Genomic DNA, 24,530 nt, shown 5'->3' with positions numbered 1-24,530 from the left:
GAGAACAAAAATCGTCCAAATCAACTTACACATCTGACTTGACTCCAGGTGAAAAAAAAGTCTTATTTAAAAATGTTAAGTTTGCAGCAAAAGAAATTTGAGAGTGAAAGTTTGAACCCCTTTTCACCTTCCCATTTTGCTGCTGGTACCTGCCTTCCTCACAGTACCTCCTGAAACGGTTTAGAGTTCAATACAGACTGATTAGGCTTACACGCGTTTCCGATGATGAGTCCTGTTTGGTTTAAACCACTCCATCTAACATCGTGACCACGGCAGTCCTGAGAGTCTGCAGTGCTGGTAAAGCCACCTCTGAACTGCTGGTGGAGCACAGCAACTTTTTGGCCCATCACTTTTCTTTGTCCTTGTCCCTATAATCTGGTAGTTTTTTCCAAGGGACTCCGTCCACCACCATGACGTATATTCAAAACCATTTTCGGTAGACACCTCCTTCCAATGGCCAATAGTGCAGGTGGTCAGGAAGACGTGGAAGGAAGCTGCAGAAAGTCCAGCTGGGAACTGTGACTTTGTTAGATGTAGACACAGGAAAATCACCGTTGTCCTTCCCAGAGTTTATTATAGTCAAAGGAGAAAAATCCATGGAAGTCTCATCACAAATCTGCTAAATATAAAATTGATGGAATGCTAACTGGTCCATGAAGGGCTGCACAAGATAATCTGTGGCAAAGTAGAAAACAAGCCCAAAGGTGATAGAGATCGGGAGAGCTGGCAATGCTTTCTTGAAAATGGCGAGGAGTAATAATGTAAGGCACAAGCCCTGCGGGGGAGAGGGGCCGAGACACAAACCCAGACATCATTATGAAAGTATTTTGTGCAAAACAACTCAATCACAAGTCTCGCATTTAATTTAGTTAACTGAACACAATCTTCTGAGGTTAAATTTTAGAACAAATGTTCCCATTAAACCCGGAAACAACTTTTATTTTCCTCTGCAACACAGAATTCATGATGCACACATTCTTGATTCTTCATCCCCTAATTCTAGGCAAGGAATAGAACCTGAAAATAAGTAAAACTATTCTTGAAAAAATTTAAGTAATGCCAAAAATTCTATCTAAAATACTGAGTTGGCTACTCTCAGTTAAGTTTGGCTGCCTAAAATCCCAGAAGTGAAAAGCATTTTTTTTATGCTGTGGGTTGGGGGGAGGCAAAGAGGTACACAGAATATGCTGATAAAAGTTTATAAAAGTGTCCCAGCCAGGTGCTTTGGTTGGTTGTGGGTTCGATTCCCGGTCAGGGCACATACCTAGGTTGCAGATTTGATCCCTGGTCACGGCCCATGGCGAAGGCAACCAGTCAATGTCTTTCTCTCCGCCCCCCCTCCCTGTCTCTCTAAAATCAGTAAACACATCCTCGGGTGAGGATTTTTTTTTTTAAGTTTATGAAAATTATATTGCTGCTCTCTCGGAAACAGAACAGCCCTATAATATAGTCCGTTTTTACTCTATTTATTGAGACACTAACTATGAATTCTGGAGGCTAAGCATCATTTCAGGTTTATCCAGAATAAATACTTTTCTTCTTAAAAGATGCAACACATCCAGAAAATTAACATCAAAAGAGAAATAAAATACAAGAAAATTCTAACTGGGTAGATTAGCACTATAAATCACAAAATAAATGCAATATAAAGGCTGTCATGTAACTTCACTCACATATGAAACAAAGAGATAACATCTTTAGTAAAAAAAAAAGGGACAGTAAGAAATATCTTCTGAGTTATTTACTTAAATCATAGCTCTGAAAGCTTCAGGATTCATGTTGTGGCTCTATGCACAAGATCTATAGGAGATCATGCATTGCGTTACCTTTTCTCGCCTCATACCTGCTGCCCAGGAACTCTGTACTCTGCAGGTTATGGCATTAAATGCAAAAACCACCACCAAACTAAGGCACTAAGTGAGGATCTACTCACCCCTTTAAGGACACAGATAATTTCCAACTTATCTATGCTGCCTGAAGCAGTGGTTCCTAACAAGAAGTACTTACACAATTTCCTGGGGAACTTTAAAAATAAGATACACAATTGAAACAAATTAAGTAAGAATATCTCAGGATGGGGATACACAGTTTTAAAAGGTCTCAGGTGATTTTAATGTGTGGCCCCATGGAGAACTACTCAGGTGAGGTCTAATTGTTTTGAAAAAGCTCCCAGGTGATTGGAACACTCAGCCCAGCTGGGGTTAAAATGGGACTGCCTGAATCAGAGCTGATGAGGAGTTCTGACATGTTTTTATTAGTGTATACTTACAATTAATATGGCTACAAAACAGGCTATGGTCGTGTTCCAGTCTCCACTGGCTGTGGCGGAAGCTTTTCCGACCAGAACACTGTAGAAAATGAAATCTCCTAATCCGAGCTTTACTCCCCCTGAAAGGAAAGATCACAAATATAAACAGTTGGTCACTCTTGGCTATGATTTCACAATTCAAAAATGTCACTGCTCTACTCCACCCTGAATGAGAAGTCAGTAAATGGTATCATACAAAATTAGGCTTGAGCTAGGTTTTCTTTTTTTAACAATAGGAGTTTCAGATTTTATGTGGCTGACTCCAGGATCTTAACCAGATACTGCTGTTACATATAAAATATAATAACAATAAGTAATTGTCATCTCTTGAACGCCTAGTTTATATCTGGCACTTGTTCTAATAAATCCTCACAAAAACCCATGAGATAAGTATCATCCCCCCTTTTAAAAACAGCTTTATTGAGGTACCATTCATTTCATAAAATTCACCTATTTGTGTAAGTGCAGAATTCAATGATTATAAAAATTTAGAACTGTGTAACCATTTTCACAATTCCAACACCCTTATAAAATACCTTGTGCCCATTTAGCTAATCCCCACTCCTACCCAGGCCTTAAGCAACCACCGACCTGCTCTCTCTATAAATCTGCCTTTTCTAGACAGTTCATAGAAATGGACTCAGACATTCTGAAGTCTTTTGTGACTGGCTTCTTTCACTTAACGTTTTTGAGGTTTATCCATGCTACTTCATGTCTAGTTTGTTCCTTTTTACTGATGAATACTTCCCCATTGTATGAATATACTACCTATAAGCTCGTTCATCCATTTACCAGGTGATGGGCATTTGGGTTGTTTTCAGTTTCAGACTATTATGAATAATGCTGCCACCAACATTACTGTACATACATGTTTTTGAGTGGACAGATGGTTTGCACTTCCATGGAGTCGATCCCTAGAAGTGGAATTGCTAGGTTATATGGTGAGTTTACGTGTAGCTTTTTAAGAAACTGCCCATTTCTTTTTCATACTGGCTTTGTACCACCAGCAATGCAAGAGTGTTTCACCAACACTTAGTATTACTAATTTTTATTTTTCAGTCAAGCCATTCTTATGTTGAGTAGCTTTTCATGTGTTTATTAGCAATTATATTTCTCCTTTGGTAAAATGTCTATTCAAAGCATTTCCCTACTTTTTACTGAGTTATCTTCCTATTATGGAGTTGTAAGCATTCTTTATATATTCTAAGTATGGAATGATTATAATAAAAAAGATAGACAAAAACAGGCGTTGGTGAGGATGTGGAAAAATTAGAACATTCACACATTGCTGGTGAGATCGTAAAATAGTATAGTTGCTTTGGAAAATGGTCTGGCAGTTCCTCAAAAGATTAAACAAAGAGTTACCATATGACCCAGCAATTCCATTGCTAGGTAAATACTCAAGAGAAATAAAAACGTATATACACACAAATACGTTTACATGAATATTCATAGCAACAGTATGCATAAAAGCCAAAAACAGAAACAACCCAGATGTCCATTAACTGGAAAATGGATTAACAATTGTGGCATATCCATACAATGGAATTTTATTTGGCTATAAAAAGTAATGAAGTACTGATATATGCTATTACATAGATTAATCTTAAAACATTATGCTGCCCTAACCAGTTTTGCTCAGTGAATAGAGCGTCGGCCTGCAGACTGAAGGGTCCCAGGTTCGATTCCACTCAAGGGCATATACCTTCGTTGTGGGCAAATCCCCAGTAGGGGGTGTGCAGGAGGCAGCTGATCGATGTTTCTCTCTCATCGATGTTTCTAACTCTCTATCCCTCTCCCTTCCTCTCTATAAAAAAATCAATTAAAATATATTTAAAAACAAACAAAAAACATTATGCTAAGTGAAAGAAACCAGTACAAAGGACCACATTTTAATATATTTTTATTGATTTTTTACAGAGAGGGAGGGAGAGGGATAGAGAGTTAGAAACATCGATGAGAGAAACATCGATCAGCTGCCTCCTGCACACCTCCTACTGAGGATGTGGCCACAACCAAGGTACATGCCCTTGACTGGATCGAACCTGGACCTTTCAGTCCACAGGCCCATGCTCTATCCAAAGAGCCAAACCCGTTAGGGCCGTGGTTGGCAAACTGCGGCTCGCGAGCCACATACGGCTCTTTGGCCCCTTGAGTGTGGCTCTTCCACAAAATACCACGGCCTGGGCGAGTCTATTTTGAAGAAGTGGCATTAGAAGAATTTAAGTTTAAAAAATTTGGCTCTCAAAAGAAATTTCAATTGCTGTACTGTTGATATTTGGCTCTGTTGACTAATGAGTTTGCCAACCACTGTGTTAGGGGCAAAGGACCACATTTTTATTAAATATCCAGAACAGGAAAACATATGAAGATAGTATAAACTGGTTGGTGTTGAGGGGTGTGGAGGCTAATGAATGGGTAAAGGTTTCTTTCTGAGGTGATGAAAATTTTCTAGAATTCACTTGTGGTGATGATTGCCTAACTCTGAATACAATAAAAACCAATGCCCTGTATACTTTAAATGGGGGGATGGAGAGGTAGCACCTAAGAAGTGTGGGTTTCTTTTTGGGATAATGAAAACATTCTAAAATTAATTGTGGTGAAGATAGAACACTTCTGTGAATATTCTAAAGCCACAACTTTAAATGCATGAATTGTTATAGTAAGTGAATTATATATCAATATAGCTTTAAAAAAATAATGTATTGAATCAAGCTTAAAATTATGGCCTCACATTTTTTTCATTTAAAAAAAAAAGGAGATCTATGTACTACTATATGTAATACTTTAAATAAAAAAAATAATAATAATCCTATCTAATAATAGACAAATATGCAAATTGACCATACCTCCGACACACCCACAAGCCACGACCACCATCCAATCAGAGCCAGTATGCAAATTAACCCAAACCAAGATGGCTACAGCCACAGAGAGCAAGGTTTCCTAGGTAACAGAGGAAGCCAAGCTTTCCGCCTGCCCTTGCCAGGCTTAAGCCTCCACTCAAGCTACAAAGTTTCAGTTATAGAAGGTAAACAAATTCAGACAAATGGCGGCAGAATGGAGCTTGAGAGAGCAGGCCAGGGTTGCCGCCCGGCAACAGGGGAAGCAAAGCTTTCCGCACACCTTGGCCGGGCCCACCCGCTTAAGGCAACAAAGTTTCAATTATAACCCCAACAGAAATGGCTGCCTCGGAGGGAGCCCCAGGCTTGGCTCTGCTCCAGGCTACAAAGTTTCAATTGTAGAAGGAAAATAAATTCCAGATACCAGGGCCTCCACTTGGGTTGCCAGGGGCGTGGCCGGCCTGCAAACCTCCACAGGCCCCTCGCTCAGGCCGCCCCACACCCCAAGGGAACCCCACCTGATCCGGGACGCCCTTCAGGGCAAACCAGCTGGCCCCCACCCCTGTACCAGGCCTCTATCCTATCTAATAAAAGAGTAATATGCAGATTGACCATTACTCCAACACACAATATACCTGCCCCCATGTGGTCAAAGATCCTGCCCCCATGTGGACACAAGATGGCCACCACAAGATGGCCAGCAGGAGAGGGCAGTTAGGAGGCACCTGGCCTGCAAGGGAGGGCAGTTGAGAGGGACCAAGCCTACAAGGGAGGGCAGTTGGAGGTGATCAACCCTGCAGGAGAGGGCAGTTAGGGGTGACCAGGCTGGCAGAGGAGGGAAGTTGGGGGCAAACAGGCTGGCAGCAGAGTGGTTAGGGGGTGATCAGGCTGGCAGGCAGAAGCGGTTAGGGGCAACCAGGAAGGCAGGAAGGCAGGCAAGCAGTTGTGAGTCAGCAGTCCTGGATTGTGAGAGGGATGTCCGACTGCCCTCAAGGGGTCCCATATTGGAGAGGGTACAGGCTGGGCTGAGGGACAACCCCCCTCCGTGCACGAATTTCATGCACCAGGCCTCTAGTTAAAAAATAATAAAGTCTTGTGTAAATAAGCAATACAGTAGGTCCTCGGGTTACGTTGGAGATCTGTTCCTACGGCGCGATGTAATACGATTTTCGCTGTAAGTCGGAACCCACCTACATAAGCACCTACGTCACTCACATGGAGCACATACACAGCAGTAATGAAGTGAAACAGTAAAAAAAAAAAAATTAAAAGAAAGATAATTCCTGACCTTTACTTGTGGTAAATAACTAATAAAAAACATAAAGCACATATGTACATACGTCGAAATGACGGAACTTTTTTAAAAATAAATAAATGGGAGATGGCGACGTAACCACCAAACAACGAAAGTTGAGTCTGACATAACCCGAGGACTGCCCGTATTATGATAAATGCTATGGTACTACTTCACAGAATTCATTTTAATGAAGAGATAAATATAGGTATATTTTATTAGCAAAATTAAAATAGAGAAGGAAGCCCTGCTGGCGTGGCTCAGGGGTTGAGCATCAACCTATGAACTAGGAGGTCACGGTTCGATTCCTGGTCAGGGCACATGTCCGGGTTAAGGGCTCAATCCCTAGTGTGCAGGTGCAGGAGGTAGCCAGCCGATCAATGATTCTTTCTCATCATTCATGTTTCTATCTCTCTCTCCCTCTCCCTTCCTCTCTGAAATCAGTAATAAAAATATATTTAAAATAAAATAAAATAGAGAAAGAAAACAAAGAAGTAACCATCAATTTTTTTCTTTAGCACTTACCAAAAGGACAAATTTTATTGACCTATAACCAGAAGAAACTGAATCAGTATATAAAACCTAAGGAAAATCAGTTGCTGGGAATTTGTTTTCTTTAAACAGCTCACTTTTATTCATTCAATCAAAATATGCCATGGCTAAACAACTAAAATCACAGCCCTGGAAACTGCTTAAGTTAGACATAATGAATTAATTATATGCTATTGCCAAGTATGCTAAAATTGGCTGCTAGCATTTTCCTACTATTTGCTAATAATGGCAGTCTAAGCCTTCTGTTGTTTTTTGTTTTGTTTTGTTTTGTTTTTGCCAACTCTGAAAAATAATTTTAAGTAATTATGGTATTCTTTTAATATTAAAAGGGGCATCTGATGGTCTACCAAACACAAGACATAGTAAAGACAATAAATGATGGTGACTGTTCACTTTAATTGTAAGATTTCTCTATATGACCTCCAGCAGCATAATATGTGCCTAGCTTAAATATAATAGCATAATAACGACTATCTCCTATTATCTTTTAAATAAATATAAACGTATTAAAAACTGCCTGAAACGTACTTTACCTTTATACTACTAAAATCTCTTCCTCCACTTGAAAAAATAGCAAAATCCTTCTCTCTCCTTCCTTGAGGTAAATAGAAAAAGAACCTCCACGAGTCAACTCCCCACTCCTGGGAACAGCAGGTTCCTTCCACTGCTCTGGTCAATTGTAAGGTTAACAGTAGTGCACCGAGGATGAGCCTGCTGGCCGCATGATGTTTGAAGGAAGAATATTTTTGAAATTCACTAGAAGATCAACTGCCTTCACACTGAATAAAAATGTTTTACATTTCTAATTAAAGGCTCTGTTTAGTTTTCTGATTAAATGTTGATTTTTAAAAGGCTGTCCTGGAAGACATATGTGTCTTTTTAGAAATAATTTCTAGTATAAATGGAGACCGTTATAAGTAACCATAAGTCTGGTTTAAAACACCAACGTAATCAGAGTGGTTGTGTGGTAGTGGATGCTAAGATGATGAAATATTAGTTTATATTGGTCCCAAAGAAAATATTAATCTGAAGTTAGGAGGAACTTGCCAACAAAGGGAATAACAATGTAAAAGATTGAAACATTCAAACCCATTGGTCTCTATACAGCAAAAAGTAAAAAATATTAATATTTGTACACAAGAATACTGCAGCCATGAAATCTTACTGGAAAAATAAAGAAATCTTTGACCTTATAAAACAAATGCCAAAGATCAGACTGTAAAAGGCCAATTTCAAAAACCTGAGGGGCAGAATTTGACCCATTAACAAATGATGCTATGAGAAAAGCCCCGACTAGCCCAGCCAGCATGGCTCAGTGGTTGGGCATCAACCTATGAACCAGGAAGTCAAAGTGTGATTTCAGGTCAGGGAACATGCCTGGGTTGTGGGCTCAATCCCCATTGGGGGGCATGCAGGAAGCAATTGACCAATGATTCTCTCTCATCATTGATGTTTCTATCTCTCTCTCCCTCTCCCTTCCTTTCTGAAATCAATAAAATATATATATATACTATATATATACATACATATATATATATGTATATGTATCTCTACACTAATAAAAGATAAATATGCAAATTGACCATCACTTCACAACACCCACCAGCCAATCAAGGAGTGAGTATGCAAATTAACCTCACTGCCTCCATGGAGACTGACAGCAGGGAGAAGGCAGCTCCCAGCACGACCTGCTTGGCAGTCACTGCGGTGTGGAGCAGGCAGGCCCTGCAGAGAGCAGAGAACCACAGGGAGCAGGCCTAAGCCATGAGTAGGACATTCCCTGAGGGCTCCCAGATTGGAAAGGGTGCAGGTCAGGCTGAGGGACACCTCCCCCATGCATGAATTTTGTGCACCAGGCCTCTAGTATCTACATAAAGAAAAGCACCACCTATTGTTATTTCCCACTAAAAGCTGTGCTGTTACTTAGAAGTAGACTAGTGTTCTCGGTTCATTTTATCTTTGGAGAGTTTGATGCTGCAGCACCTACAGGAATCCATGACTTTCAATTAGAGAAATGCACATACTTTCCTCTGGGTCCTCACTGGCTAGGATGCTGCTGGAAATTTCCTGTACAGCACTTCGTGACTCAGTTGTAGAGTGATGAGGTCCCAGGCGACTGTCCCTCTGGGCTTCCCACTCTTCATTGAAGCCACCATCATCACTCTCTGTCACAGGGTTCTGTGACTCACTCCCTGTGTCTTCAAGAAAAAGAAATCACAACTGTAATACTCAGAAAATTTTCTTAATATCTTTAAGAAAGTTACATGGAAACAGTAACTACTTGGTTGTCATTATAATTGGTGAGCTGGCTCTTAAACCACAAAACATGGGCTGTAGCAGGGCCTATTGATTGCTTACCGCTTAGCCATTTCTCCCCTTATTCCTGAGGGCAGTCCTGATGTGTTTGGATTTCTACCTCTTGCTCACATGACTCAGGTGGTAAATCCTGATCAATCCAAGTCCATCATTCCTCTTCCCAATGAAAGCTGAGGCTGTGGGTTTGGTACTAGTCAATGTGTGATGAGGCAAAGCCTGCTACGAATTTGGGGGAAACTTTTCACTCTTTACTAACTGCCCCCTTTCCCCCCTAGATGTTGTCTTATCTGAATATGAAGCCTGGAACTGTACTTGGTATCTTGCGACCATGAGGAGCAGTGGGCTAAGGATCAAGCCTATATTTAAGGATGGTACAGCAGGAAGACGGAAAGAACCTGGGCCCTTGATAACACTGACAAGCCACAAAATTAACCAACCCTAAAATGTCTACACCTCGGGACTCTGGTCATGTGAGAGAACACATTTCTTCTTGTTTAAAGCAAACAAGTTGTTTTTTTCTGATGTTTGCAGCTGAAAGCTTTCTAATCACTCGTTTCTGAAAACTCAGCTCTGGCTTTAGTGCCTAAGTTATACAGTAGGGAGGTGAGGGGTGGGGTGGGTAGGGAACACATTTTTTATGGGCTAGTCATTTTGTCATGACTGTCGGTCTGAAAATTATGAGCATAACATGAGAGTCTTGAGAACCTTCCACAACAAAAATAATTATAATACATTATGTGGCGCTGATAATATTTCTTTCTTTGTTTATAAAAATGACACATGTTCCTAGCAGAGGTAGATTTACCATGAATAAATTAAGCCTGCACACTTCAGGCCTCTCCCTTGCATACATTTTTTCTGGGAGGGGTCCTCACAATTTTGTATTCTTTTTCTTAATCAGTCACCACAAAATGGAATCTTCCCTGGTTCAGAGTTTGTGAAGTCATAGAACCATAAGGTTTACAAATAAAAATAAAAACAACAGTCCCTGCTCTGGCCCTTCCCTCCTCCTAATTCTCACTCCTATTTTCAAACTTCTCAGCTGTTTCCTTTGGTGCTAGCATTCATAATTAATTATAAATAGCATGTTCATAGTGTTATATCTTGATGTTTTCATTTTAGGTTAAAACGTAATCACTTCGTACAGGGAAATGAAGCATAGCTTTCATACTCATGCCCACATGTAAATTTACTTCTCCCCATATTCTCAATAAGTCATCGTTTTATGTTAAGTTCAATTTTTATACTATCACAATGCAAAAAGTATTCACAATTAAAATACTTGGCTACAACCAGAATATACTCTAATTACATTTGCTTCTTCTGTATGACTTTTTGTTTTCTCTGGAAAACCGCCTAATTTTTTTTTCCTTAACTAATTTTCTATGTATTACAACTAATTCATCCTCAAACTCTTAGCAGAGTTCAGTCAGGTAACCTCCCAGCTCTGTTCTGGTCTTTCCTTGTACAGACATCCCTCCTGGAGGCCTATGCCCTTTGTTCCCATCTGGTGTCTAGTTCCTCCAGTGTTTTCCCAGGGGGTATTTGAAACTAACTACACTGGAGGAGTTTTGAGTTGTTGTAATACCTGGAAGTCACGATTAGCATTTAGTGGGTGAGGGGCCAGGAATGTTAGCTATCCTGCAGTGGGAGAAGGCCCACATGACTACCAAGAACTGCTCCACCCTAAATACCAACAGCATTCCCCTGAGGCACTCTGCAGCTTATCCAGCTCCTTCTCACTTCAAGCCCCCAGCCCGGGTCGTTTCCTCTTCTGGAAAACGCTTCCATTCTTCATGAGGTATCACTTCCTCGGGGAAGCCTTCCTTGACTTTCCAAAATAAATGAAATTCTTCTACTATAAACTTTCATAGCAACTTAGACTTCTCCTTTATAGGACTTATCAACAACTGAATTATTTGTTGAATAATTGTATGAATTATTTGTTGAATGTTTGTGTCTCCCTAAATAGGCTACAAGCTCCACAGAACAGGGTATCTCGTTCAGTGCCATATCCCCAGTACCTAGCAAAATATCAGCACACAGTTAGGTGCTCAATCAGCAGTTATCAAAAGAATAAATACACACTTGATATGCCAAATACACACTTATACTCACAAGAATAAATACACACTTGATATGCCAAATACACTCATACTCACATACATATAAACATACATACTCATAGACAATCCATCTTTTAATTTGCTTTAGCTTAACACAGGTTAACATAATAACCAGACTTGTAGCAATTATTTCAATATATTTCCTACTTCTCTACCAGGTCTACTGCGGGTACAATGTCACCTTGTTCTGCTGCTTTGCTCACTGCAGAATGAACCTGGAATCTTCGGGTCCCAAATAGGAATTCCCAGTGTCCTCAGTCACCCAAAAGCTGAAACAGCAGTTTTCTTGGCTCTAAAAAACCTAACCCCTTCCTTTCCTGACAAACAGCAACTCAGTTAAGGCCCTTTCCACTTCTCTCACCAACTTTTATTCTGCTTCTGTTTTTCAGCTTCCTCTAAGGCTAGCCCTTTCCTTTTCTTTAAAAAGTTTCCTTTCTTCTTGACTATTGATATTGTTTTTGTTATTCAACTCTTTCTAGTAACTCCTAACTTATGTTCTCCTTAATCTCTTCGGCAGTTTCCATACGTGGGCCTTTTCATCTCCCCTCCTAGGTCATCATCAGCCTCCTCCAGAAAGTCATGTCCACCCAGAATCTTTTATCTTCTCAGTATAATCATGATCACTTCTAAAATAAAATTACTTTTAAGTTGGTCTGGCCATGGCAAACAAGAGATTCTCATTTTCTACAGGTTTGGAGAGAAAGGCTACCTGTTCTTTTTAAAATCAGTCTCCACTTGAAACTTTCATACTGGCATTAATGGTACCCAACGGCAGAAATTCTTAACCCAGTGCCTTGGCTGTACTATTGGGTTGGACTATCTGAAATCCTTAATATTTGTATTTTTACAGGGTATTACCACAGCTTTCAGGAGATTTGAAAAGGAATCTATGACCAAAGAAAAAGGTTACAATCACCACTTTATAACTAATTGTCAGCCATAAGATGACAATGACCCGAAACCCCAGTTAATTTCCAAATAAAATTTACCTACTTTGTTCATTATAATTGGAGTTTTTGGATACCTTCCTTTGGGCTTCTGGGTCTCCTTTTGCCATATTCACCAACCACACCATGGTTGCTGTTAAGAAAGACAGAAGTCCAGGTAAGCACTGGAAACACAGAAGGAAAGTGCACGAATAGACAGCAGGCCACCAGTTCTCTACACAAATCACCAAGCTTCTTTTTCTTGTTCTTTTAATCTTTATTGTTGAAAGTATTTCAAAAGTCATCCTTTCCCCCCCATTAACCTCTTCCTACCAATCTTCTTAATGTCCCCTAAAGCATGCTTAAAAATCAGAACTAAATGCATTTTAAAAACACAAAAGGTTCTCTTTGATTCTGGCATATAAAAAATTCTGAAATGAAATGTTTACTGTAGTGTTAAAACTGCAGCTGCTATTGTAAAAGTGCTCGTCATCACTGACAGTCCCTGAAAAGTAACCAAAAGGAAAACTCTTCAGGCCAGCAAGGTTCCACTGCAACAGTAGCTGGATAGTTGAATTTCCTAAAATAGTGTGAATTCACGGATAAAAATTACTTCTTGGAACTAAATTAGAGGACAAAATAGGGTTCACAAGAGTATCATATGCTTATTATAATTCTAAAAGTGCACGGAGTAAGTTTCTTCATATCGTGTGTCATTTCTGGGATTTTTAATAATGCTAGCCTGTGTTACATATGGAGAATAAGAAAAAAATATTGCATACATATGTATCTCTGTCACATTTTAGTTAAGAGATAATATCAATACTTTAAAATGGTGCTTCTCATATATTTCATGGAACTAAAAATGGTATAGACCCTACTAGAGGGGGATATGGTAACATCTAACAAAACTACATATACATTAACCCTTAGACCAAGGAATACCACTTTTGGGAAGTTATCCTGAAAATATACCAACAATAATATAAAAATTCATATAAACATGTACCATACAGGGCTACACCAGGAACCAAATGCCTAACCTGATCACAGTAAGCAATTTTAAACAAGATACTTGGCGTCTATGTCTCTCTGGCTTTTTATCATAAATTTTATCATTGTATCCATGTTCCTAATACTCTTAGGCTTTTTGAGTAACTTATAAAGAAATACACAAAAAAGGAGGCTGAACATTCTATAATAGGCATATTTATTCATGACTTTGTTATTTTGAGGTTAAATAAGTTACATTATACAATAACACAACTAACTGATCAAAGTCAACCTAAGCCAGGCAGGCAATGCACTGTTCAGCTAAATCCAAACCCAAATAAGAGAAACAGAAGGCCCCATACGTTCCAGGCTTAGGGATTTCTGCAGCCTTCTTGGAAACACAGCAGCAGGTGTTTGGTTTTCTTTCTTTATGCAAACGAGAAAATATTGCTACAAACTCTCTTAACATTTAATATTACTACAGAAATCAGGGGTCTACCGACTTTTCCAATAAAGGGCCAAACAGTAAACATTTCAGGCGTGTGGGTCACATCTAGTTTTTATCACATATTTTTCTTTATTCTTCTGCTCAAGAACCTTTTATGGTTCTCCATTGATCATGAAAAGCATAGACAGCTAAACCAGTCACTCAAATCTATAGTTGATCTTGCTGTAATCTGCTTCTCTAAACTCTCCCTAGTATTCTCCCCATTTTGTACTCCATGTTCTAGTCCAATTAAACACTTTACATTTGATAAAGAGGCCCCACACTTATATCTCCAAGCCATTCTTTGTGACAAGCCCACTTACGGAACTGATTTCCCTCTGTGTTGCTGCAATCCTACCATATCCTTAACAGATTCAATCCAAATGCTGTCTCTTCCAGGAAGAAGCCTTCCCTGTGTCCCCAGCCAGACTTCCCCCCTTTTGAACTCTCTCCACTTTGTGCCTCTTCTCACTTTGATCACATTCTTCCTTGGATGCCGCTTATTTGTATATTTTCTTATCTGATCTCTAAATTATAAGCAAATGAGCTCTGAAGGAAGGCAAAGTATCTTAATCATCTTTTTCCCCCCACAATGCTCTGTGGGAAAAGATGGTCAATGCCCAATAAATATTTACTGAATTATTAGGAAGAGGATGACTCTAAAACAAAAAAAGGCAAACACATTTTGAGGAACAGTACAATTCTTTCATAAACTCTGCAAGATATGTCTATAACAAGTACTCAATAACACTTGACTAGTAAGATTTTAAGTGAGAATACTGGCTCCCCAATTTCTAAATATTTCTTCTATCTTGCCCTGGCCGGTATGGCTCGGTTGAGCATTGTCCCATGCATCAAAAGGTCTCTAGTTCAATTCCCAGTCAAGGCACATGCCCAGATTGTGGGTTTGTTCCCTAGTTGGAGTGAGTGCAGGAGGCAGCCGATCAATGTTTCTCTCTCTCTCTCTTTCTCTCTAATATCAATAAAAACCTATTTTTTTAAAAAAACTTTATTTCTTCTCTACCATGTCAGGTGGAAGATAATAATTTGCAAGGAAACAGAGATCTGCATTTAAGATGAGACAAAAAGTACCATGATAATGACCTAGTCATATGTGTTTCAGTTCCTATAAACTCTAAGCTGCTTACTAATTTAATACCATTCCAAAATACTTACAGGAGTAAATGAGAGCCGGAAAGAGAGTTTCATTTCTTTCTTGAGCTGTTTCAACCAGCATACGAAGTGGGCCTTTTGGACACAAAACAGCCACTAAATCTAGAAAGAGAAAAATAGAAAAGGTATCTGAAAAAATGTACTGACTAAACTTGTAAGTAGGTGTGTTAGAGAGAAATTAGCCAATGGAGAATATTTACTTTTTTAAAAACAAAAAGATGTGAAATGGCCCTGGCTAGTGTGGCTCAGTTGGTTGGGTGTCTTCGCATGCACTGAAAGGTTGCTGGTTCAATTCCCAGTCAGGGCACACTCTGGGGTCACTGCCTCAATCCCCAGCAGGGAACATGCAGGAGGTAGCCGATCGATGTCAGGCTATCACACTGATGTTTCTCGAAAACAAACCATATCTATAAGCCACAAATAGGAGCTTTATTGTAAAAGGAATTTAATAGAGGGTATTTGATTGAACTTTTCAAAATATGAAGAGCAGACAAGAGATTCATCTTCTCTCCTTTGAAATAAAAGGGCAGTAAATTTAAACAAAATAATAAACTTTTCTATGAGAGAGTTTAGCATTTTTTTAATTTTCCTGTCAAAAGCACTTCATAAATATTTAGGTCTTAGAGTATACCTGTTTTCACAAAAACAGCAACTAAGAGAGGAAGTAAAATGCCTAAATTATTCTTTTTTGTTGTTTTTCTAAATTATTCTTGATTCTACCACCATCTCTTTCCAATAACTGCAGCTGTTCTTACATTTTCTATCATGAAAATTCAGAATATGGAAAATAATTTCAAACATTTGAAAATATAAAACAGGTACATTTTAAAGGAAAACTTGACAGCTTATGGTGATATTCCAATCAGTCCGATGCATTTAAGTAAAACACCTCATGCCTGCAAATGGTAATATCTCGTAAACTACTACTACTACTACTACTACTACTACTACTACTACTACTACTACAATTAATACAATACACACAAACAAATTGCTACTCTCACTGCTTCCACTTCAATTTGTTTTGAATAAGAAAAGAGAAATTTGTTGTGTTCCTAAATATTTTTTGGTCTGCCTCAGAATTTTAGTATTAATTTGTGTGTGCCATGAGATGAAAAAGGTTGAAAATCACTGCTCTAAATATCAGATACAAAAGTTTTGCATTTTAAAGGAACTCAAAGCTCTGTAGAGGTATTTATTTGTATCATATTTGAAGGAAATAAAGGTTGATGGGAAAAAGAATGTAATGTAGTAGAAAAAAGACTGAACTTGGGATTCCGATTCTACATCAAATAGGGTAAGCTTGGGCAAATACTTTACCTATATAAACTTCAGGTTTCTTAGCAAAATGTGGTTGTTGACAATGGCACTGAACAGAACATATTAGTAAAATCTGACTGTAAAGTATTTATTAGTTGCTGATTGGATGAAGTACAGCACTAACATTCTTCATCATAGCTATGGAATAATTGATGAGTACTTTGCAAATCATCAAATACTATTCTATTATGCTAGAGGCCCGGTCACGGATCCGTGCACCGGTGGGGTCCCTTGGCCTGGCCTGCAGAGATAGGGCCAAGACCGGCTCTCCGACATCCCCCGAGGGGTCCCGGATTGCTAGAGGGCAATTCTTAGGTGATACACACTGAAATTGGGCTCCCTCCTCTCTGGTTCTGGGTGCATCACCCTAGAACAGTGATGGCAAACCTATGACACGCATAGCCATTTCTGATGACACGTGGCCGCTGAGGCAGCCGCATGCCGAGGATGAAACATTTGCTGCTCCTGAGGATGAAACATTTGCGAAATAATGTTTTTTCCTCAAAGTGACACACTACCTGAGTTATGCTCAGTTTTTTGGCGAAGTTTGACACACCAAGCTCAAAAGGTTGCCCATCACTGGCCTAGAACCACAGCTGCCAAGACACCACAGTTCGGCAGCTCCTGCGCTGAGCATCTGCCCCCTGGTCGTCAGTGCACATCATAGCTACCAGTCGGACGGTGGACAGTTGCTTAGGCTTTTATATATATAGAAGATAACCTAAATTCAGGCATAGAGGACATATGACTTTAGTTCTATATGAGAACGGAACCAATCCAATTCTATTTCCATACACTTTTTCTTTAACACTCAAATTAGGATGATGAGGTTTCCTAATGTGGGTCCCCTGACATTTTTTAATAAGCAACTGTATAGGAATAAAAAAACACTACCTACTTATAATGTAGAAACCACATACTGACCTCTAAAAATGGATCTCTTTTTGTGGCTTTCATGCAGGGCAATAGCCACAGAGTACACACTTGTACAACTGCCTTGGTTATTCGTGGCCAGGGCACATTCTGACTGTTCAGGACCCATGTAACACTGGTTGTTAATGAATTTGAATCTCATACTGCCCAAATAAGTTATTTTTAAAAGAATAATTCTACCCAAATGCCTTATAAAAAGATAACCTAATTTTTACTTTAAAAATTAAGTGAGCCCAGCCAGTGTTGCTCAGTGCTCGAGCATTGACCTACGAACCAGGAGGTCACAGTTTGATTTCCAATTAGTGCACATGCCCAGGTTGGGGCTCAATCCCCAACCTGGGCAGGAGGCAGCCGATCAATGATTCTCTCTCATCATTAATGTTTCTATCTCTCTGCCTCTCCTTTCCTCTCTGAAATCAATAAAAGTATATTTTTAAAAAAATTAAAATGAGCATTTTATGTGTTAAGCATATATTCTGAACCCTTACAAATTCTGGGAAGCATTGTTCCCATTTTCCAAATGAGGCAACTGAAGCTCAAATAGGCTGAGTCACATTCCTAAGATCACAAAGGCTGTCAGTGGCACAGATAGGATATGAATCTAAGTAAGTCTCCTGACCAGAAATCTGTCTATCACTGAGTTAAACTGGAGGCAGTAATAAAATATTTTTAAAGATATTAACCTCAAAAAATTGAAATCTTTCTATGATAAAGATGCCATCGCTAATTAATTGTTTGCTAATTAATTATGAAAATTATCATTTTCGTAAGTCAAGATAACTAGAAGAGGCAGGAAAATACACCAGGTGAGGTATCTCTGTGATTAAAAAAAAAAAAGTCAATCTCGGGTTTTACCATATACTGAAATCACAGCCAAGATGAGCCATGCAGTCCATTCTGGGAGGTACTTGATAAATACCAGGGCCATGAGGGCACTGATCATGATGAGATACGCCTGCTGGAGCCGCAGTGGACCTTTCCAATGAATGGCAATCATTCCCACCACACCAAAATTCCAGATCAGGAGGGCAATAGTAATGTAGTCTACGGCAACATTATAGGTTTTAAACACTTCCCTGAAAAAAATGAAACAGAGACATAAAAAGATTTATGTATAATAATTTCCTCAAAACACTGTTTACAACTATGGTTCTCAAACATTAGATATTCATATCCCACCTTCATATTTTTACCATATCTTGTACCAACGGTGCTATTATTTTAACATTTTCTTTAAATTAATTCACTTTTCTCCTCAAATTATTTTAACAGAAAACTGTATCATTCATATAAATGGGAAACCAGTAGCTATAAAACTAAGTACAAAAACTAAAAAAAGGCCATATACCACCTAAAATACTTAATTCTATACTTTGGAAACTCTCGTTTAAAATATCTGAAATTGTAACAAAGGGATGGGAGGAATGATTCATGTAGTCACCTGTAATGCTGGTTTTAATTTTGGGCAGGATTACAGATTAGAGAGTGTGGAAATTTTATGAAAAAACAGCATTTCATTTTTTAAAAAACATGTTTTCCCAAAAAATCTATGGTAATTATGTTATGGTAGAACATGTGCTATCTATTTAAATAAAATGCATTAAAATATTAAAATAAAGAAATAAAATACCTGAAATTGACAAAAATGAAACATGAACAATTAATTTCATGGTTAGAATGTATGATCCTATATAATAAAAGGCTAACGTGCTGCCTGGCTGGTGTGGCTCAGCAGTTGAGCATCGACCCAGGAACCAAGAGGTCGCTGGTTCAATTCCCAGTCAGGGCACATGCCCAGATTTCAGGCTTGATCCCCAGTGGGGGCCATGCAGAAGGCAGCCAATTGATGACTTCCTCTTTCATCAATGTTTCTATCTCTATCTCCCTTTCCCTTCCTCTCTCTCTAAAAATCAATAAAAATATTTTTTAAAAGAAGACTAATATGCAATTGTCCCCTCGACCGGGAGTTCAACCTGGAGTTTGACCAGGAGGCAGGCCCAGGAGGTGAGGCCAGCCGGCCAACTGCCCTCGGCCCCTCCCCTCAGCTGGCCCCGCCCCCAATCGGCCCCCCACCCCAATTGGGGCGGACAGCCAACCTCTCCTGTCCCTTCCCCATGGCCTCCCAGGGGGCCCAATCAACCCAGATTGGGGTGGGCTGGCCAGACCCCACCTGTGCACGAATTCATGCACCAGGCCTCTCGTACCTTCATAAAATGAAATTTATAAATCCATTAAAAGACACACACACACACACACACACACACACACACACACACGCATGACACAGCTGCCTGAAAAAAAAAATCTCATTTATGAAATAGTGAGAGAGCAATATATCGATATATAACTCCTGAAAGGATGCAGGACTTATCTTTAGATGATGGGAATCTGGTTATTTCTTTACTACTTTTCTCTTTATAATCTTGTGAAATAGGTGTTTTTTTTACAATGAATGTTTAGTCATTTTTAAAAACATGATTTCAGAGTGTGAGAGAGACAGAGAGAGGAACATTGATTTATTTATTGTTCCATTCATTGGTTGGTTCTTGTATGTGGCCTGACTGAGCATCGAACCCGAAACCTTGGCGTATCGGGATGACACTCTAACCACCTGAGCTACCCAGGAAGGGCCATTTTTATAATGAAGAAAAATACTATTTTAATTGTGGGGGAGGGATTCCACCATCTATAACAGTGGTCGGCAAACTGCGGCTCGCGAGCCACATGCAGCTCTTTGGCCCCTTGAGTGTAGCTCTTCCACAAAATACCACGGCCTGGGCGAGTCTATTTTGAAGAAGTGGCATTAGAAGAAGTTAAGTTTAAAAACTTAACCCCAGTAGGGGGTGTGCAGGAGGCAGCTGGTCGATGTTTCTCTCTCATCGATGTTTCTAGCTCTTTATCCCTCTCCCTTCCTCTCTGTAAAAAATCAATAAAATATATTTAAAAAAAAAAAAAGAATATGTTTTTAGCCTTAACTGTTTGGCTCAGTGGACTGAGCATTGGCCTGCAAACTGAAGGGTCCCAGGTTCAATTCCGGTCAAGGGCATGTACCTTGGTTGCGGGCACATCCCCAGTAGGAGGTGTGCAGAAGGCAGCTGATTGATGTTTCTCTCTCATCAATGTTTCTAACTATCCTTCTCCCTTCCTCTCTGTAAAAAATCAATAAAATATATATATATTTAAAAAGAATGTTCTTATTGATTTTTATAGAGAGTGAATGGAGAGGGAGATAGAAACATCAATGATGACAGAGAATCATCGAATGGCTACCTCCTGCATATCCTCTACTGGGGATTGAGCCTGCAACATGTCATGTGCCCTGACCAGGAATCGAACCAACAACCTCTTGTTTCCTGGTTCAACACTCAACTGCTGAGACACACCGCCAGACTCATGTGTATCCTTTTAGAGAGGGTCTATATCATATATACACTTTTTTATTAGACACAAATGATAGCATATTATTACACTGTTCTATACCAGGCTTTTTCCTCCTAAAATACTAATGAAGAACTTTCCACATTAGTATATCAGAGCTGCCACATTCTTTTAATGGCTTTATTGTATGGATGTACCATAATTTATTTAATCAGTTTTCTATTGATTGATATTTAGACTGATTCCATTATTTTGCCATTAGCAATAATTCTACAATTATTATCTCTATAAATTACTAAGTTCAGTGCATATACATTGAAAATTTTAATGGTTTTGCCAAACTGTTCTTACAAGTTATACACCAGCCTGGCTGGTATGCTCAGTGGTTGAGCATTGACACATGAACCAGGAAGTCACGGTTCATGGTTTCATCTCCAGTAGGGGGTGTTCAGTAGGCATCATATCGATTCTCTCTTATCATTATCTTTCCCTCTCTACCTCTTCTTTCCTCTCTCCGAAATAAATACATATTTTTAAAAACGTTATACACCAATGTGTGTTTGTTTGCAACCTTAACAGATTAGAATATTTATCCAACAATACTTAGTGATTATAATTATCTTTTAGTTAATTCTGAAACGAAGTAAATGATAATTTTATCTTCAAATATTGATAATTTAACCATCTTTTACAAATTCTATAGCTCTTCTTTCTTTTTTTTCTCTTATTTAGTTAACTATTCCCTCCAGAGCAATGGCAGACAATAGCAGTGAATAGTGATAAAGGAAATCCCCATCTTGTTCCTAACGTTACTAGGCATGCATCTTGCTTCCCTATGAGGTGGTAATGACCTTTAGATGAGATCCATACATTTTATTATGTTAACGAAGTAATCATATATTTGTTTTTAAAAAGAATTTGATCAAGAAAAGGTCCTAAATTTCATCAAATGCCTTTTAGCATGTACAGGGATGATGGCTTAGTAACACAGTGACTTATATTGAAATCCTATCTAAAAAGAGATAATATGCAAATTGACCATCCCTCCAACACACAAGATGGCCAGCAGGGGAGGGCAGTTGTGGGCGATCAGGCCAGCAGGGGAGGGCAGTTAGGGGTGACCAGGCCTGCAGGAGAGGGCAGTTGGGGGCAATCAGGCCTGCATGGGGAGGGCAGCTGGGGGGGACCAGGTCAGCAGGGGAGGGCAGTTAGGGGCAACCAGGCCATCAGAGGAGGGCAGTTAAGGGCAAACAGGCTGGCAAGGGAGGGCCGTTAGGGGTGACTGGGCCAGTAGGGGAGGACAGTTGGGGGCAACCAGACCTGCAGGGGAGGACAGTTAGGGGTGACCGGGCCAGTAGGGGAGGACAGTTGGGGGCAACCAGACCTGCAGGAGAGGGCAGTTAGGGATGACCGGGCCAGCAGGGGAGGGCAGTTAGGGGCAATCAGGCCAGCAGGGGAGCTGTTAGGTGTCGATCAGGCTGGCAGGGGAGTGGTTAGGGGGTGATCAGGCTGGCAGGCAGAAGCGGTTAGGGGCAATCAGGCAGGCAGGCAGGTGAGCAGTTGGGAGCCAGCAGTCCTGGATTGTGAGAAGGATCCCAGACTGGAGAGGGTGCAGGCTGGGCTGAGGGACACACACACACACACACACACACACACACACACACACACACAAACCCGTGCACGAATTTCGTGCATGGGGCCTCTAGTTTGCTAATAATGAAACAACCTTGCATTCTGCAAACAAATTCCACTTGGTCATAATATATTTTCCTTCAATGTATTTCTGAATCCTGTTTAATATTTAGTTATTCCTTTGATATCAATAAATAGAATGGTCTACAGTTTCCTTTTACTTTATAATTTATAAGGGATTTTTGTATCAGTGTTATGCTGGCTTCATAAAATGATTCTGGAAGTTTTCCTTCTTCTTCTGTGTTTTGGAACAGTTAAAATACTATTAGAATTTTCCAGTCCTAGAAGGTTTAATATGAACCCATTTGTGCCTGGTATTATTTTAATTGGTAGGTAGGATGGAAACCTTTTCAACAACTTTCTGCTGTTTTTTCTTTACTTCTATTTATATTTTCTATTGCTTCAGTGGCAGTTATCTTTTTTTTTCTAGAAAACCACCAAGTTCTTATAGATTCTCTCACTTGTTTCTTTTGTCTGTCGTTATTCCCACTGCCTCTATGAAACTTCCATTTATGCATTCGTTGTTGTTTTTTTAAATCCTCACTTGAGGATATGCTTATTGATTTCAGACAGTCAGGAAGGGGGAGGGGAAGAGAGAGAAAGAGAAGGGAGAGAGAAACATCAATCGGTTGCCTCCCTTACGTGCCCCAACCCAGGATCAAACCAGCAACCTAGATGTGTACCATGACCTGAAATCAAACCTGCAACCTTTTTTTGGTATAAAGGACAATGCTCCAACCAAGTAAACCACCAGGCTGGGGCAATTTATGTATTAGTTTTATTGCTTCTGTTCCTAATATAAGATCTATCCCAATGATTTACAAACTTGATTCTGTGTCACTGGGGTTAAGAAATCTCAGTCTCTCTACTCTTTTCAACAGATAGTTCTACTTTTTTCTATTTTATATGTGAAATTTTCAAATAAGATTTCATTTGAGAGAAAAAACAACTTATAAAACAATATAAAAAATTGAAAAGCAATTAAATCATGCATACACTTTCTTGATATCCTGTTAACAATCTGATTATAGACTTTAAAAATTTTTTTTATTAAAGTAATTAGATAAGTTCTTCACTAAAAAGACTTAGAACTGATTATAGTCGTGAGTTCTTTCAGTTCTACTTATTATAAGCAAGGATCAATAAAAGAATATCCCTATTTATATTAACGTGATTTATACCAAGTATGACCGACATATGGAAACAATTATAATTTAAGAGTTATTTATCAATCAAGGACATGGCTTTAAAAGATAGAGACCCCTAACAGAATTAATTTCTGAAAAATAGACCAAATATTTCACCACTTACCCCAAATAAATGAATGAGAAAAAGAACAGCAACAATAGAGATGAAATAATAAGCCAGGCATGGATGACCTAGAAAAGAATTTCAATATAAATAAGAGAGCCCATGACCCAAATAAATTGCAAATTACTTTCTTCAAAAATAGTATATTATTTCTGTATATGTTATTCTTTTCAAATGGCTGAACACATATGGCTTTGGGTTAAGTGCATTCTTTTTTTTTTTAATAATATATATATGTCTTTTTTAATTGATTTCAGAGAGGAAGGGAGAGGGAGAGATAGATAGAAACATCAATGATGAGAGAGAATCATTGATCGGCTGCCTCCTGCACACCCCCTAGTGGGGAATGAGCCTGCAACCCGGGCATGTGCCCTTGGCCGGAATTGAACCCAGGACCCTTCAGTCTGCAGGTCAACGCTCTATCTACTGAGCCAAACCAGCTAGGGTTCAGTGCATTTTTATATAGAACTCTTTGGGTCTGAACAACTCATAATAGTAAATAGAAATTTCAGCAAGACATATATAGATTCTCATTCCTTTGGAAATAGATAAAATTTTAAAGACAATGAATTCTAAAGTGCCAAATTATCAATTGGGTCAACAGTTGACATTTAAACTTTAAAGCAGCAATATTTTCGGTGGAGGAATTTTGTAGTGTTCCTGGAATAAATAATAAATTGAATGAAATAAAATAATTGACAAATAACATTCAATAAAATTGAAAATCAGCTATTCAGTTAGGTGACCTTTGCATGTATACATTAACTGTACAGAGAAAATAGGTTTTCTAAACTACATAACCATTTGACAAAAGAATATTCAGACTGTTAAGTTTCAATAAGTATTGCAATGCTTTCTACATTTATTTTTCCATTACG

At 39.1% G+C, this 24,530-nt stretch overlaps 1 protein-coding gene across 6 annotated transcripts in view; it reads right to left on the bottom strand.

The window, feature by feature from the left end:
* Positions 1 to 43: 43 nt before the first annotated feature.
* PSEN1 (presenilin 1) overlaps positions 44 to 24,530 on the bottom strand; it is a 61,746-nt gene continuing 37,259 nt past the window's right edge. For all 6 annotated transcript variants that reach the window (XM_079768197.1, XM_079768199.1, XM_079768201.1 and 3 more), the window contains 7 exons: positions 23,653 to 23,720; positions 18,127 to 18,347; positions 15,022 to 15,120; positions 12,433 to 12,519; positions 9,022 to 9,195; positions 2,270 to 2,388; positions 44 to 775 (listed from right to left, as the gene is read on the bottom strand). In XM_079768197.1, coding sequence (XP_079624323.1) covers positions 620 to 775; positions 2,270 to 2,388; positions 9,022 to 9,195; positions 12,433 to 12,519; positions 15,022 to 15,120; positions 18,127 to 18,347; positions 23,653 to 23,720 — 924 coding nt within the window. In that variant the 3' untranslated portion in view covers positions 44 to 619. The remainder of the gene's footprint in view (positions 776 to 2,269; positions 2,389 to 9,021; positions 9,196 to 12,432; positions 12,520 to 15,021; positions 15,121 to 18,126; positions 18,348 to 23,652; positions 23,721 to 24,530) is intronic.

This window comes from Cnephaeus nilssonii, assembly GCF_951640355.1.
Source record: "Cnephaeus nilssonii genome assembly, chromosome: 4".
Lineage (NCBI taxonomy): Eukaryota > Metazoa > Chordata > Mammalia > Chiroptera > Vespertilionidae > Cnephaeus > Cnephaeus nilssonii.
The sequence above is the reverse complement of the archived record's forward strand: the minus strand, read 5'-3'. Positions and strand labels throughout refer to the sequence as shown.